We start from the raw sequence: 16307 nt of genomic DNA on the forward strand, positions 1-16307 counted from the left end.
GTTGCGCAAATGAGAATTCTTTGCTGCAGCTTTGACTCTACGCTCTGAGTTCACAGCTGGGATTTGGTAGACAGTACCCCTCTTTGTGAAAACCTCCATTTTAAGAGAAAGTGGTGAAATTAAAAGCGGAAACCGGAAAACTGGCCTCAGTTAGGTGGGATTCAGCGTCAGTGTGCTCAGCAGAGTGCCTCAGGCCCGTTCAGCCTGCCATGTGGTCTGTCTGCAGACAGCACATGGTGGGGATTTGCTTTATTCAAGAATGTTCTCCAGCCCCCCCACCCCCGGCTCTTGGGGTGAAATCTCACCTGTGAGGTCACGAGGTGTGTCACGACCAGCCCTGGTGGCCAGTCCTGTTTGGGGGCTTGGCCCGACAGAAAAGCATGCTCACCTTCAGGCAGAGGCTGGGGAGGGTGGGAGAGGCTGGGCGGGCGTGAGCGGAGCCCCCAGGGACACGATGGGTGCAGACGTCCAAGTCAGGGTGACTGCCGACGGCCACAGAAGTGGAGCGCGCTTCCTTCGCGGCGTGGGACTCCGCCGCACTCCTGTTGGAGGGCGCTGGCTCATTCCGGATGTGCGAGCGAGTCCCAGGAGGGTGAAATGACGGATGGTGGTAGGGGCCTCCTCAACTCACCAAAGGACCTGGTGAGAGGCCAGTGCTCCGAGGTCCATTTCATCTGTGGAATTCGTTACTGCCACATCTGTAGTGACGATTTTTAAAGTCATTCCTGCCCGACTCGCCCACGCAGTCACCGCCACCTCCCGGGGGCCACCATTCATTGTTTGAGGAATAAATAATTCAGGGAGGAAACAAAAATTTAGCTTCAGCTTAAGTAGAATTTACGTATCGTGCAGCACACGACAGCACCTTCTGTACTCACGGGACCCCTCCGTCGCCCTTAACGGACCTGAGTTATTGTCACCCGGTCCTGTACGGAGGCATCTGCCACGTCGAGTGGCATAAATGGTATCTGTAGACAGATGGGGTGCTGGAGCCCCGCGAGGCGGTCCGCGTGGGCCCTGCTCCCCAGCCTCAAGCTCACCTGTGCTGGTGGATGTGCTGGTGGACGTGGCCACCTTTGTGTTGCTGCCACCTGCCTGCAAAAAGAAGTGCTCACATGGCGTTTTCAACCCGGGACGCGCTTCGGAGTCACCTGGGAGCTGTGGAAAAATGCTGCCCCTGGGCTCTAGCCGAGAATCTCTGATGTAATGGGTCCGGGGCCCCGCGCTTGCTGCCTTCTACTTTTTTTTTAAACTCTTAAACTCACTCTCAGGTGATTCCATTGAGCCTCCAGCCTTGAGGCCTGGCTCCTAGGGGTCAGGAGGAGAGAGGAGCAGCCCTCGGGCCCACGGGGGTCATGTCTGCCTTCCTCAACCATTGTCGCCCCCAGGAGCCCCGGACAGGGCAAGGCCCACCACGAAAGGCCATCGGGGCACCTTCGCTTTCGTTCGGAAGGAGGTTCCCAGGACAGCAGGGCCAGGGGAAGGAGAACTGGAAACCGCTCAGGTGACTCCTGGGGCCGTTAGAAGGGAGGAGGGCCGGGGTGAGTCCGTGTGGCCAATGAGGCCTCGAAAAGGCAACGGGTCTGGTGCTTGTCCAGCAGGGACGCCCGCGTGGCCGCTGTTGAGGCGAGGGAATCCCGGGCTGGGGCTCCACGTTGGAGCTAAGCCCCGCACGGCAGAGTCCGCTGGGCGCGTGCGGGTGTTCTAACACCAGCTCCTATCGCTGAAGTGCTCGCCCGGGGTGCTCGAGCTACGAACTAGCAAAGCTGCGGGGCTGGTGACCGGAAAGGCCTTACTTCTAACCCCTCCGGTAGGTGCCAGCACACAGACGGGGCCTGGGAGGGGCTCGGTGTTAACCAGAGAGGGGGCAGGTCTGCCTTAGCTCCACCCCGGCCACCGGCAGCTCGCAGCCCCCAGGGGCTTCACTTTCTTTAGCTGAAAGTGGAAATTGGGGTTTGAGTTCCTTTTCTGATTCTTTTCACCAAGTTCCAAAATCAGGCCCCGATCCCTGAGGTTCTGGGGAGGGAGAGCTAAGCTTGTGGTGGGTTTCTACCCTAGCGCACTCGGGCTTCCGCAACAAAACCCCAGAGACCAGGTGCCTTAGAAACATTCTTCGCCAGCTCCGGAGGCTGGGAGTCTAAGATCGCAGCACCAGCAGATGCCGTGTCTGGTGATGGCCTTCTCGTCGCTGTGTCCTCCCGTGGCAGAAGGTGCGTGGAAGCTCTCTGGGGCCATCGTGAGCTTCCATCCGCGTGACCTAATCACCTGCCAAAGGCACCACCTCCTGACACCATCACTTGGGGGGCAGAATGTCAACGTATGAATGGGGGGAAGGGGGACACAAACCTCACTCCGTTGCAGTTTGTAAGGTGTCAGCTTGGGTGGGTAGAGCTCCCCGTAGGTTTGCTTTCGGGTGGGCCACAGGAGACCCTGCGTGCGGTCTGAGGCCAGAAAAGCAGCAGCCGCCCTACTGTTCACAGGCTCTGAGGCGGGGACAGAGGCCCGGGGCGCTGTCGTAACTCATGCCTCTTGTCACCGCTGGCTCGTTGGCGTGGGGCCTGCAACCGTCACTGTTCAGCTTCTCCAATACCTGGGACAGGAGGCTGTCTGGCTCCAGGACAGGGGGCCCCAGCTTCTCCTGGGGGACGCCCCCCGTCTCCACCATTGCGGGCAGACGGACATGGGCTCCAATCCACCTCACCGATTCCAGCTTGCCTTCGCTCTCCTGCTTCACCTCCGTCTTCCTTCCCGGACTGCCTGCCTGTGGACTTCGAGCTCCAGCATGAGGCATGAACATGACCACCTCGCTGGGACGGTTCAACCACTCAAACCGCATAAGGCCAAGTCAAGGAGATAATACCTGACGTTGATTTCTGACAGTGGTTCTGCTTAATTGAACTCCGAGACCCGGAATGCTCTGGTCCCTCCCAGTAGCAGAGTTGGCAGTCCCCTCCTGCGCTGAGTAGGGCTGACTGTGGAAGCAGTTGGGTATTGTGGAAACAGGTGACTGCAGGGGGTGCGTGCTCTCGGTCGGATCATCTGCTCTGGGGGAGGCCAGCTGCCTAGCTGTGAGGGACACTCAAGAATCTCTGTGGGGAGAGGTCCTCATGGGGAGGAACCGCCTTGTGCCAACAGCCAGCAGCCTCAACATGGGCAGTGAGGGCGCCATCTTGGAAGTGGACCCACCAGCCCCAGTCAGGCCCAAGTCAGGCCCAAGAAAGTCCCCAAGTCAGAACCCCTGAGCTAAGCTGCATTGGAATTCCTGACCCACAGAACCTGTGTGACCTAAAAGTGGGCCCAAGCCCCCACAGGTCAGTGCTTTTCTGCCACAAAGAATGAGCTAGAAAGAAGACACACGGCGTTCTGCTGTGTGCAGTCAGCAGGCATTCCAGCTTGGAGAGGCAGAGGCAGCTGAGAGCTGACGGGCGGGGTAGGAGTTGGCATTCCAGACAAAAACTGGAAGGCGCGATGAAGAAAGCACGATCAGGTCCGAGAACCCAGCAGGAGCTAACGGCGGGGCGGAGGGGCTGGCTAAGGAAGGCCAGGTCCTGCAGGTCCTTTTCGGCAGGCGAGTAGCCGAGTCTCACGCAAAGGGCAGTAGGGAGCCCTTGCAGGTTTTTAAGCAACTTAAATGCCTTGATTGGAACCCCCATGTCTGGCACTCTCCTCCCGGGTGATCTTGGGGCATAGGGACGGGTCCCGCGGCACGAGCCCGTTACAACTGCTCCACACACCATTACAGGGGCGGCTAATGTCGGCACCTTCAGGGCACAGCGACAGACCCCCAGTATAGTTTTCAATCATTTTTCTTGACCTGGAAAGGATTCACAATATTGTGGTAAGGGATGGTTATGTTTTTCTTCGCTCTCTCTCTCTCTCTCTCTCCATACAGCACACAGAATTTTTTAATAAGGGGGGGGAAAAAAACCCTAAAAGGACATTTGCCAATATGTTTAACAAGGCCTAGGTAGTTGGGGTTTTTTAAATAGGTTTTATTTTATAGAGCATTTTAGGTTCACATCAAGAGGAGAGGAAGGTACGGAGGTTTTCCAAAGATCCTCCTCCCCACACACCAGCCTCCCCACTGCCACCAACCCTCTCCCGAGGGTACATTTGTTGGGGTCAGTGAGTCCATGGTTTGCATTAGGGTTCACTCGGGTGCATTCCATCGGTCTGGATGATCGTGTGATGACCCCCATAGGCCGTTCCAGCCTTCTATGGGACTGTTCCACTGCCCTAGAAATCATCTGTGCCCTGACTATTCCAGGGAGTAAATGCAAGTTTACTCTCTATTTGGTGGTTGTTGTTTTTTCATTTTTCCATTTGTTGTACAGTGAGTGTGAATTATTTTTGTAATAAAACTAATGGTATTTTAAAGGAAACACCAGTTCTTTCGGTCATTCTGTCTTACAAACGGCATTGCCCTGGAGCCTGCGAGAAAGGCTGTGTTCGCAAATCTTCCTCGTGCGAGTAAGCCACTTCCTCGCCGTGGGCTCCGGGGCGGTGGCCGCCCTGCGCAGGTGCTCAGCGGCCCCGGGGCTCCTGGGCTCCCCCATGGCCGGGGCCGCAGCCACCAGGCCTCCTGGCCTTCCCCCCGCCGCCCCGGACCCCCAGTGCGGGGGGCGCTGCAGGGGCTCGCGGCCTGAATGGCCAGAGGGGCAGCTGCGCAACAGGGGACACCAGCCGCCCTCCCCACCCAGGATCGCGCCGCCTGGGCGCCGCGCCTGGGACAATGGGGGGGTCCCCGCCGTGCCAGGTGCGCGCCGGCTGCCGGAATGCGACGGAACCCGCCACCGGCAGGGCGGCGCTCTCGGCCCGCTCCCAGCTCCCGGGGGCCCGCGCAGGGGACCTGCCTCGAGATGTCCCCCGCTCCGCCCTGGCTCCGGGGGAGCGGTGGGGACAGTGACCAGCGCTGCCACCCTGCAGCCTCCACGCACGCAGAGCAAGAGGCAAAGAGCAGGGCAGAGCCGGAAGGAGCTCGCAGGTAGGGGAGCAGGTTTTCTTTCAGATACGCCCCCTGCGCGGTAGTGTGCAACGATAAATGTTACTTGTACCCTGGTCTCGGTGGAAAGGTGTGAAAATCGCCCATCTACATCGGTTGCTCTCAAAGCCAGTGTGACCTGGGGCCCCTCATGGACAAGGGCCTCTGCCAGTGTCCCCACCGGTAGAAAGGCGTCTAGCAACGTTTTTGCTGGCAGTGGATGCATTGCTTCATCAGGGAAGATGCGCCAATGTGCACGAAAAAAATCCAGCATATAAACTTAGGGGCTAACTTACTCGAATGGCACAAACGCGCGGTGCAACAGGACTTCCGGCCCCCCTCTGGCTCCAGCTGGGGGCTTCGGACAACTTGCCCCGCCTCTCTGGGTCTCACCTGGAGAATGGAGATGCCTTTCTTTTGTATGTTTTAGTGTTTTTATGAAGGCTATGATACTGCATCTCTCCTTCTGTGATTCGAATTTGCCACTCAACATTGTATTTTAGGATTTATCCATGGGGATGCATATAGCTCTAATTTAGGGGTTCTCAGGTGGGGGGGACAGTTGTTGCAATTTGGGAGTGGGCCCTACTACCATCTATCGCAAGCCAAGGGTGCTGTGTAATATGGCGCGTGCGCAAAGACAGCCCCCCCCCCCCCCCCCCCGCAGCAGAATGGTCCAGTCCAAAATGTCAGTAGTGCTTCGGCTGAGGGGCCCTCTCCCAGTCACCCACTGTCACCTCTGGATGCTATCCCAGTGCGGGACCGCTCCGCAAGCCCCACATCTAGCCTCCTGTGCAGTGCATCTGGATTGTTTCCACTTATCACTCACTATTCAATACTTCAGTGATCACTCCTGTACAGATGTTCTTGTTCCTTGCGCTGGATTTTCCCTAGGATGTATACGGAGGAGAGGAATTGCCAGGCAAAAGCCCATTAGACTAAATCATATGCTGATTTATATTCCCGGCAGCAGTGTATGTGAAATCTCATTGCCCCACATCCTCACAAACACAGGGTGTTACCAGACTTTTTAAAAAGTTCTTTGCTAATCTGATGGGGGTAAAATTTGTATTTCCTAGATTACCACCAGGTTGATCTTCTCTTAGGTTTGTTGACCGTTTTTGTTCCCTCATCCAGGATTTGCTGGCTCTCATCCTTTGCTCATGGTTCTCTTGGGCTGTTTGTCTTCTCCCTTGATTTTTTTTTTTTTTTTTTTGAAATTCTTAATATATTTTCAATGTTAATCCGTTATCTCTTTCATGTATTTCCAGTATCTTGTCTCGGTCATGGCTTGCGCTTTTTTCCTGGTGTCTTTTATGGTATAGAAGATTTTTACTGCAGTGTGGTTGAATTTACCAATCTCCTAAAGGTTTCGAAAGCGTTACTTTGCTTTTAACCTCTTGAGTTTATTTTTATTTATGGCATGAGGAAGGGATACAATTGTATTCCCCGCTTCTCACAAATGCCGCCAAATTGTCTTAGCGCTATTATTAATGAGTTTATTTAAAAATTTTTATCGTTTTCATCCAACTTTTTGTCCTGAAATTTTTAAATGTAAAGGAAAGTTAAACTAGTGCAGTGAAGACTTAAATTCAATGAAGACCTAAAGTACCTGGATTCACCAGTTCTCGACCCCTTACCATGTTACCCTTTCTTGTTCTGTTCATCCATCGGTCTCTGCTTTTCGTTTTCACGGAAAAATTTCCAAGTGTCTTGTGATAATCATGATACCTCACTTTTAGATACTAGAGAACACATTTTCAAGGAATAAGGACTTTTTAAAACATAACAATACTGTTATCGACATTTGATATAATTATCTAATTTGTGTTCAAATTTCTGCAATTATCCTAAAATGTCCTTTATTGCTGTATTTTTAAAAAAGACTTTAATTCTGGATCCAATCAAGGATCACACATTGCATTTAGTTGCCCTGTCTCTTCAGCCTGTAAAATGTTCCACTCTTTTTTACATTTTCTTTTGTGTCAGTCTGTCATGATAAGGACATTTTTGACAAGTAAAGGCCAGGTAGCTTAGAGAATGCCCCGTAGTCTAGATTTGTCTGATTGTTTCCTTGCGATTTGAATCAGGTTAAATATTTTCGGCAAGAACGTAGGTGGTGATGTATTCTTTCTGTGGCATTGTTATCGGGAGGCACAAAGCATTCGTTGGCCTTGTTGTTGGTGATGCTGAGTTTGGTCACTTGGTTAATTTAAGGCGGTGCCACCAGCTGCCTTCTTTGTAGTTAACCCATAATTTGGGGCTGAACCACTGAGGCCGAGAGAGGCCTGTTACTCGTGAACCTTCTACCCACTGCCCTTACCATCCATGGATGTTCCTGCCCAGATCAGCCATCACACTGGTGGCTACGAAATAGTGATTTTCCAGTGGCCGTCTCCTGAATGCGTCATTCTAAAATTCTATGAGGAAGAGCTCCTCACTGCCTGCCCCCCCCACTCCTCTTTAGGAATATCACTGGAGACTCAGGATGTCCTTTAAAAAAAAAGACAGTGTGTAAAAATCTGCGACTGTCATTATTCTCATTATACTCCAGTGATCCCCGTGGATGTGCCCTCTTCTTCCTCTGAGCACCTCCTTACCTTGTGATGCAAGAGGTTCCGGGCTCATCCCGGACTTTCTTCGTCCCCGGTGGAATCAGGATGAGAGAGCCTCCCCATCTTTATCTCCAAGGTCCCCTCCTGCCCTTTGCCCACGCCGTCAGCCCTCACAGTCCGCTGGTTTGTGGACCAGACCCTGGGCCCCAGAGCGGGACCCTCCTCTGTGTTACCCAGTGCCTTGGCCCTGGACATGGCAGTGATGAGGAGGGGCGCTCGCCGTGCCTGGGCTGGGGCCGGGGCTGGGGCTGGGGTGTCGGCCTGATTCCGCGGGCCCCAGGGCCTGGCCCCAGAGGTACTCAAGTATATGTAGAGGGCGGGAGGAGGGTGGAGTGACGCCCCGCTCGTGGGTCTGTTGGGGGGGAGGGGGGACACGGTCTCAACTTGCTGAATCCCCCCATGGCCCTGAGATGCAGGCACGTTTACCACCCCCATCGCCCAGCCGAGAGACTGAGTAACTTGTCCAAGGTCACCCAGGTGGTGGAGGACAGCTTGGAACCCAGGTGGTTGGACTCCAGGGTCTGTGCCCTTCACTGCCACCCCTTCTGCTTTTAGAACCCCTTCCCCTTTGGGGGGGGTAGAAATGTGGGTCCTCGGTCAGCTGTGAATGTACAGCATGGGACAGACCCCAGGGCCTCTGGTGCCGGCTCCAGGGCTCAATCCCAGAGCTCCCGGGACTCCGGGCCCCGCTCCAGCCGCTCCTGGCGGGACCACTGGCCTCAACAGCAGAACAAGTGTGCTCTGGCCAGAAGTCATCTGCAGCCCTGCTCTTGCAGGTATTCCCACCTGGTCTCTGGCCTAGGGCCGCTCTCGCAAGACGGCACCGTCTTCTGTGCCCCCAGGAACACAGCCACAGGGACTCCGGGGGCCTGGCCAGACCCTGTCCTGTCGGAGGGGCACATGGGCCTGGCAGGGAGTCACTCCTATAACAAGGAGCTGGATTCCTGTTCCCCCCAGAGCGGGGGTTCTGGGTGGGAAAGAGGGCGCCAGGTGGAAACAAAGATTGAAAGGATGTGCTTTGGGCACTTCTTTTTCATTGCAAAAGACCCCCTTTGATATTCAGGACATATTGCTACATTTTATAAAGCGGATTACCAAGAAGGGTATATATAAGATGAAGCCATTATTGTTTTAAAAAATAAAATAAAATAGAGGGAAAAGGTGGCAGTGTGCAGGTCAGTGTGAAAAGCTAGGTTCTGCACCGGAGAGCCTGGATTTGCATCCGGGGTCCTGCTTCTTCCTGGCTGTGTGACTCTGGGCGGCTTGCCCACCCTCTCTGTGCTGAATAGTCATGTTTCTTTGTGCCCTTTCTCTAGCTGGGGAAGGGAGACCATCTCCCTCGGTGGGGTGGGAAATGCTGGACACAAGGCTGTGCGTACCTGGTGAGGACCCAGCAGGAGGCAGGCCTGGGGTGAGGGCCGCAGCCCTGGCAGCATCTGGGCAGGGGGCGCCCTCTGGCCACCTTGGGCTGCATACAGCCCCGGCTTTGTACATCTAACTCCCCTGACATGTGCCTTCAAATAATCTCTTCTGCTTAAGTCACCCTGGAGCTGGATTTTGTGCTGGGCCTAAGCCCTCTGAGCAGGACACTCTTGGAGGCTCAGAGTTGTCAGCCTTACGTAAGGTGGCTACACTGATAAAGCCCACTTCCCAGCTTCCTTGCCGGGATTCTCGAAATAAGGATGTCAAGCCTGACCACGATGCTTACTACTGGGCTTAATAAATGCCGGCCCAGATTATCTGTGGGTTTGCTTTATGGAAAAGTACTAGAAATGTATATCAGAAAATATTAACTGTTATTAGCTCCGAACGGAGGATTGTGGGTGATTTTAATTTTAAAATTATTATTATTTCGCTTCTTTGTATTTGCTAACTTCCCTACAGTCTGATTTGTGTTTTGCAAAGGAAAAATAAACAAGTAAAGCTTTCCTTCCCTGGGCCTTTGCCCCGAAACTCTTCTGGCCTGAGATGTGCTGAGATGTGCTGGGGTCCCTCTGGGACTGGGGGAGACGGGCCTAGCCAGAAGTGTGGGGCCCAGGGCAGGGGTGCAGGCATGGGGTGAGCCCCCTCGGAGCCCTGCCCACCCAGGCCTGCCTGGAGAGGCCGAGGGCTGTTCCCCCGGCGCCCGTAAATGCCTCGTAAGTGTGACGCATGGCAGGGGAGGCCAGAAACGCTAACACAGCAGTCCTGCTTATTTAGAGGGGGCAGGTGGGGGCAGGGGGCGAGGCGAGGCTGCCGCGGAGGGGCGGGTGGGGAGACATTTCCCGCGACAGCAGAGCCATTCGGATGAAGCCCAGCTCCCCAGGGCTCCTTGCTCTGCCTGCTGTAGAGCCCGCTAGAAGGGTTGCATGGGGCGCAGGGATGGAGGGCAAAGCAGGCAGGAGGGCCCCCAAGCCCCTCCCCCACCCCGGGCAGATGCCCCCCTGCCTGGGGCTGCCCAGGCTGCAGTGGCCCTGGGTTCAACACTGGGCTCTGGAGTCAGGCTGACTGCACTCAGCTCCTGCCCCCGGGCTTAGCAAGTGTGACTTCAGGCCAGTTACTTCTCTCCGAGCCTCCCTTGGTGGACCTCCTCTTCCCCTTCTGTAAAATGGGTATGGTAGTCCCTTCTACCTAGGGCAGTGTTCTCAACCTGGGCCGGTCTTGCCCCCAGTCTGCGATGCCCAGAGGCACTTTTGGTTTTCACCCCAGAGAAGGAGGTGCTGCTGGCATCTAGCTGCCCGAGGCCGGGGATGCTGCTAAACCTCCCAGGTGCCGAGCACAGCGTCCCGCCGCCCTCCCAGAAGTCTCCAGGCCCTGAGGTTGAGAAACCTGTCGTAGGCTGAAGACGAGCATTCACTTGCGCACGGCGCCTGACAGCGGGCCGTTATCCAAGCTGAGGAATCGGGACCTTGGCCTCTTTACCTCTCAGGAGTAGGTGTCAGAACCTGATCTCGGTCGGGGACAGGATGCAGTATTTAAGAGAGGCTGGGCTATGACTTTGGGTCCGGCTCGCCTTGTTTTCTCCTTCTCCCCGCTGCCTGGAAAATGTCAGAGCGTTCCAAATGGCCACGGGCAACTCTCCCTCCACCCTCCAGCCAAGGTCAGGGTCTGAGTGGTGTTCTCAGGGACTGGGGCTGCCGCTCTGATTGATGATGCCGTCCACCTCCCAGCCATCACTCAGACCAGCCCCAGGGGAGCTGACACAGCGCTGGTCTGGCTGAGAGAGGTCGGGGAGGACAGAGCGCCGCCCACAGAGGCCCCTTTCGTCTTAGACGCCTCAGGACCCCTCCAGGGACACACCCAGGGCGACACAAAGGGGAGAGTGTGTGTGCGTGTGTGCGTGCATGTGCAGAGTTGTTGGTGCTCAGCCCAGAGGCCCTTTAGGGGAGCACCCCCCAACGTTGTGTTGGCATATTCACAGCTCACGGCCACCCACCTTCTGTACCAGGGGACTGACTGCAGCCCCCCAAGGCAGCATGAGGGCACTGCTGCCTGGGTCGAAGCTGCCCCTTGCCTCACGATGTGGTTTATGCTCCAGAGCCCCCGCAGTGGACCAGGCAGAGGGGGGACATCGGTGCTGGGCCTTCCCCACACCCCACATCCTAATTCCCTCACTACCTCAGCAAATTCATGCCCGAACCCCTGTCTCAGGCTCTGCTTCTCATGAGGGAACCAGACCAAAGGGCTGTGTGTGCGCATGTGTGAGTGTGTGTGTGTGTGTTTGGGGGTATATCACTGCGGTGCCTTTGTATTTTAACACTGGGAGGAGGAGGAGGAAGGCGACCATTCTTTACAAATTGCAGCCAACAGAACTGTTTGTCTGGCGGTGGGTCCACACTCAGCTGAAGGAGGAGGCAGCTCCCGTCCGGAAAGAGGTGGCTTGAGACAGCAAGGCCTGGACACCGGGGCCTAATGCTGTAATCCCTTGTCTTCGGTCATGGGCAGTGTTGCAGGGGGGAGGGCGGCTGCAGCCGAGAGAGGGAGGGTGTCAGTCTCTCTGGCCTCGGTGGACTCGGGGGGCGGGGGGACCCAGATGCTGGGTGGGGAGAGCCAATAGCTTAGGAACTGGTAAGTCTGCGTGAAACAGAAAACCCCAATTCCAGTGTTTTAATCACATCAGGATTGATTTTTTTCTCACACATGAAGTGCAGAGGTTGGCAAGCAGGCCTGATGTGCTTGGCTCTCCTAGGTCCTCAGCTCCACCATCCCGAGAAGGATGCCCTCACACCCAGGGTTGCCAGATGGCCCCTCCCTCACTTCTGCTGCCTGAGCACCAGGGGGAGGGGCAAGAGAGCAGGGCCAGGGCCCCAAACGGGGCCAACTAAAGCTGGGTGGGGAGTAGGGAGGGGAGGGGCTTGTAAGGAACTTTCTAGAAGCCCCATCCATCACTCCTGCTTAGATTTCAGTGGCCAGAACTATGTCACATGCCCACTCTTATACACAGGGAGTCCCAGGATGTCTTATTTTCACTGGGCTTCTGTCGGTAAGAAGGAAGGTGAAGAAGCCACAGGGGGCCTGACGGAACGCACTTCCTTTAGGGGTTGGGAGTTGACCCCTACAACCTGGTGTTGGGGATGGGAGCTGAGAGAGGCCAGCAGGATTGGCCTTTGTCCTTGACAAGCCTTGAATCCTGTTTCATATCCAGTTGTAGCTTCCCCCTTCCTGTGCTGTATTGTAATCTCATCCTCAAGGCCAAGTTCTGTTGAACTGGGTCTTAGCCTTGCTTTGGGGATTTGAGGGTGGGGGAGGCAGGTCTAAACTCTCCAGCCTGGAAAGAGTGGCTGCAGGTGCCAGGAGGTAACCGCAGGTGGGGGCTGTAGGAGCAGCTAGGAGCCAGAACTGACCCATGGGGCTGAGAATCTTTGGGAGAAATCTGGACCTTCCGGAGAGTAAGTGGTGTGGGGGTGGGGGGTGGGAAATACGAGTACCCAAGGGCGGGAGAGACGCAGGGGACCCTTCCATGGCGCGGGATAGACCGCATTCTTCAGAATGTCCTCTCACAACTCCCAGGCCGCCCCTGGGTCTCCTTGGCCACCCCCTGTGTGATCTTTGGGAGGGAAAGGAGGAGAGGGTGGTGGGCTGTGCATTCCATCTAGGGATTCCAGACACTGGGCCCGAGGCTGGGGGTCCCCCAGGTCTGAGAGACACATCCATCCCATTTATAAATCACCAGTCAGTTCCCTTGGATCTCTCAGCAATGATACCAGTGTCCACCACGTGCTTTTAAATTCAAGGACAGCTGAGGAAAAGTGCCAATAAACTTTGGATTTTTTTTTTTAAGGGACAGGAGGGAGGCAACAGTCTGGGGAAGCTGCTAACATGTGGGTACCCCCTACCAAGGGCTTAGAGGGCTCTAACCAGACCTGCAGGGAGGAGGGTTGCCGGATCTCACTCACAGGCCTGGGGAAGTGGTGGCCCTCACGGTGAAAGTTCCTCCAAGGCTACTTTGTGGGTTCCTCCTTAAACTCCAAACCCGCGGGGTGTAAATGAACCCAGAAAACAGGCCCTGGAGGCAGCAGTGAGCAGACTCTTTACTCCGTCGGATAATACACCATCAACCACCTGTAGCGCCTCGCGTCCTCCTTATAGCGGACGGTTAATACAAACAAAAATAGTTCTCTACAAAACAAAGGTTCCAGCCCTCCCAACCCTCCTTCCCAACTCCCTCCCCCAGACGGTGAGTTCCTTGGTCACCAGGCCTCACGGAGTCCGGTGGGTCGCAAAGGAAAACAAAGAAAGAAGAGTTGTAGGCAACTGGACCTCCGGGTCCGCCGGCGGGTGGTAAGCCAGGGACAGGTGCAGGGGGTGTCCGCGACAGTCGCGTGCGTGCGTGTGTGTGTGTGTTGGGAGGCGGGACCTGGAGGTGTTGAGGTGAGCGGCGTTTCTCCCCACCCCTCGCTCACCGCCAGCAAAAAAAAAAAAAAAAAAAAAAAAAAAAGGGGGGGGGGTGGCGGGCAATACAAAAGAAAAACTGAGACCCGAGTCGCAGGCTGCTGGGGCCAGGGCCGCACAGCGCCCCCTGCGGCGGCGGAGGGCAGTGCCGGGGCGGGGGCGGGGGCCACGGGCCGCGGCGGGAGCAGGCGGGAGGACTCTGCTGAGTAGCACCTGGGAGCAGCTCGGGCCGCACACTTCTCGCCGCCCGGCCTCGGACGCCGGCCCCCGAACCCCGAGCCCCCCGGGCCCCCGGGGCCCCGGGCGCAGGGCCCTCCGGGCCGGGCTCAGCAGCCCAGGCGGGCGGCCAGCCCCAGCAGCAGCAGGCAGCCGAGCAGGGTGGCGGGGCGTGGGGCGGCCCCGGGCGCGCGGTCGCAGTCCAGGCCGCCGTCCTCCGCGGCGGGGTCGCAGCGGGGCTGCTCGCAGCGCACGCCGGTGTAGCCGCTCGGGCAGGCGCAGCGCTGGCTCTGCACGCAGGTGCCGCCGTTCTGGCAGAGCAGCTGATCGTCGTCGCACACGTTGGCTGCGGGGCGGAGGGGCAGTTAACGCGGGCGGTGGCCCCGTCCACCCCCCTCGCTGGGGCTTCTGCGACTCAGACGGGCCGAGGGGTGCCGGAGGCTCAGGGCGCCCTCGGTGCGAAACGCCCCTGCGTGGATGGGGACAGTGGCCGGCGAGACCTGGCCCCTGTCGTTTTTCCCGCCACTGCCCCTGGCCCTCCCCGCTCCCGGCCCACTGGCCTTGGGGCGCACCTGCTCTCTCTCCTCCGGAGCTCTGCACCTGCTAGTCCATGTGCCTGGAGCGCCCTTCCACCCTCCTCCCGAGACTAGCGACCACTCGTCCTTTCGGTCTCGCCAAGCCATCATTTCCTCGGACAGCCTCCCTTCCTCCCCCCACCCCCCTTCGCAAACCTGCCCTCGTCAGCCAAATCCCACCAACCGCCAGCTCCACCTTTGCCTCCAGCTCCCTTCTCAACCAACCCCCAGATCCGCCGCCTCCGGGTTCCCACCTGGCACCGGCCCCCAATTCCTGTCGCACCAGGCCCCGCCCACCGCCCAGGACCCCGCCCCTGGCTCCACCCACGGCCCAAGCCCCGCCTCTGGTGGCGCCTGTCCCCGCCCACAGCCCCGGACCACCCGCCCCCCCGCTCCGTCCACGACCCAAGCCCCGCCTCTGGAGGCGCCAGCCCCCGCCCCGTGCCCCGCCCCGCAGCAGCAGGCCCCGCCCGCCCGGCGCGCACTCACGGTAGCAGCCCTGGCGCCAATAGTGCGTGGGGAGGCAGTCGTCGCACTTGGGTCCCGCTGCGCCCTCGCGGCACTCGCAGAAGCCGGTCTCGTTGCACCGGTCGTGCACGGAGCCGATCTGGTTGCAGTTACACTCTGGACGGACACGTGCAAGGCGTGCGGTCAAGGCGACCTGTGGGCATCCTCCGCACGGACCCCCACACCGCCCGGCCCCGCGTGCCTCCAGCAGGCTCCCCGCCATCCCCCGGTGATGACCCCACACCATGTCCACGTGAGCCCACGGCTGCCCGAGGGCCCACATCTTGAGAGAAGACTGGACTGTCTTGGTTCTCTAGCATCCATTACCCCCTCCCTCTCCCTGGCCCTGGCGCTCTGTGGCTTAGGGCCGCCCCAAACCCTCTCTGGACCTCAGACTCCGTCTGTGTAACTGGAGGGAGCGCGGATCCTTCCCAGCTCCAAGGGGCTGTAAGATTATTGACAGATGGGAGGAGCCTCATCAGAGGCGGGGCATCTGGGCGGAGGGTGGGGCAGTAGTCCGCATCTGCATCTCCTCTCCAGGGCGGGTGGAGGAGCAGCCCAGAAGCCTCCAGCTTCTCCCTAACCCCCTCCCAGCTGGTTTCCTGGGGCCTCTGCTCTGTGGGAGGGGGCAAGTGTCCCCACTCTGGGACTCCTTGAAGCCCAGAGCTGGCCCAAGTGAGGAGGCAGAGAGAGGCAAGGAAAGAAGAAGGATATTGGGAGGGGGGAATGCCTCTACTCGGATCCGGAGGCCCCACCCTGTCCCTGCAGCTAGCCGGTGTGACATGGGCAGCACAATTCTGTTTGGTTCGCTTTAGAGTTGATGGAATTATCTGAAGGCCGATGCCGTAATTCAGACTGACAGCTGCAGCCTTGTGGGCAGCCTCTCCTCTGTGAAGTCAGAGCTGACCTGGTGGGTGGAGGATGGGCAGTGGGGTGCCAAGGCGGCTGGGCACCCTAGGGCTGAGCTTTGGCCTCCACTGGAGACAGAGGCAGGGGTGGTGGGCAGCCCTTCCAGGGTGGTGGGTGTTGGCCGAGGCCATGGGTTTGGCCTTTCGGGGTGGCCAGCCCCGGCCCGGGTCCAGGGCCCCCCTGGATTGCTTCTCTACCCCAAAGCCAGTGTGAGTGCCCACTGGGTCTTACAAGCTGGGCCTCTGCTTATAAAGCATTGGAAGAAATTCACTGGAAGAAAAGCTTCAGCCACAAAAAAGGAGTTGAAAACCTTTGATCTAATCCACTTCCTCATTTTACAAGTGGGGAAACTGAGGCATACAGCAAGCTCTAGAACCAGTCTTTGACTCTAACTAGTGGTTCTGAATTTCCAGTGTCTGTGGGGATGACCGAAGGGGGAGGTTATTAATAGAGCAGATTCCAGAAGCTTCTGTCCTTCGAGAAGCCCAGCTGAAATGGGCCCCGGAAATGAAATTCCCCCTGGGGTTCCCCAGGGCCTGATGACACCAGGGTCTCCGGACTGCGCCCCGCCCCCGGCGCCCACGCCCCGCCCCCGCGCCGCGCCCAGCCCCGCCCCCGGCGCCCCCGCGCCCC

At 57.7% G+C, this 16307-nt stretch overlaps 1 protein-coding gene across 1 annotated transcript in view; it reads right to left on the minus strand.

Annotated features, from left to right (window-relative positions):
• Positions 1-13793: 13793 nt before the first annotated feature.
• NTNG2 (netrin G2) overlaps positions 13794-16307 on the minus strand; it is a 65116-nt gene continuing 62602 nt past the window's right edge. The window contains exons 10-11 of the mRNA XM_035016576.1: positions 14748-14882; positions 13794-14029 (exon numbers count right to left, since the gene is read on the minus strand). Of these exons, the coding sequence (XP_034872467.1) occupies positions 13794-14029; positions 14748-14882 (371 nt within the window). The remainder of the gene's footprint in view (positions 14030-14747; positions 14883-16307) is intronic.

Source organism: Mirounga leonina, unplaced genomic scaffold, assembly GCF_011800145.1.
Source record: "Mirounga leonina isolate KUSES-001 unplaced genomic scaffold, KU_Mleo_1.0 Mir_170, whole genome shotgun sequence".
In the NCBI taxonomy this organism is placed as follows: Eukaryota; Metazoa; Chordata; class Mammalia; order Carnivora; family Phocidae; genus Mirounga; species Mirounga leonina.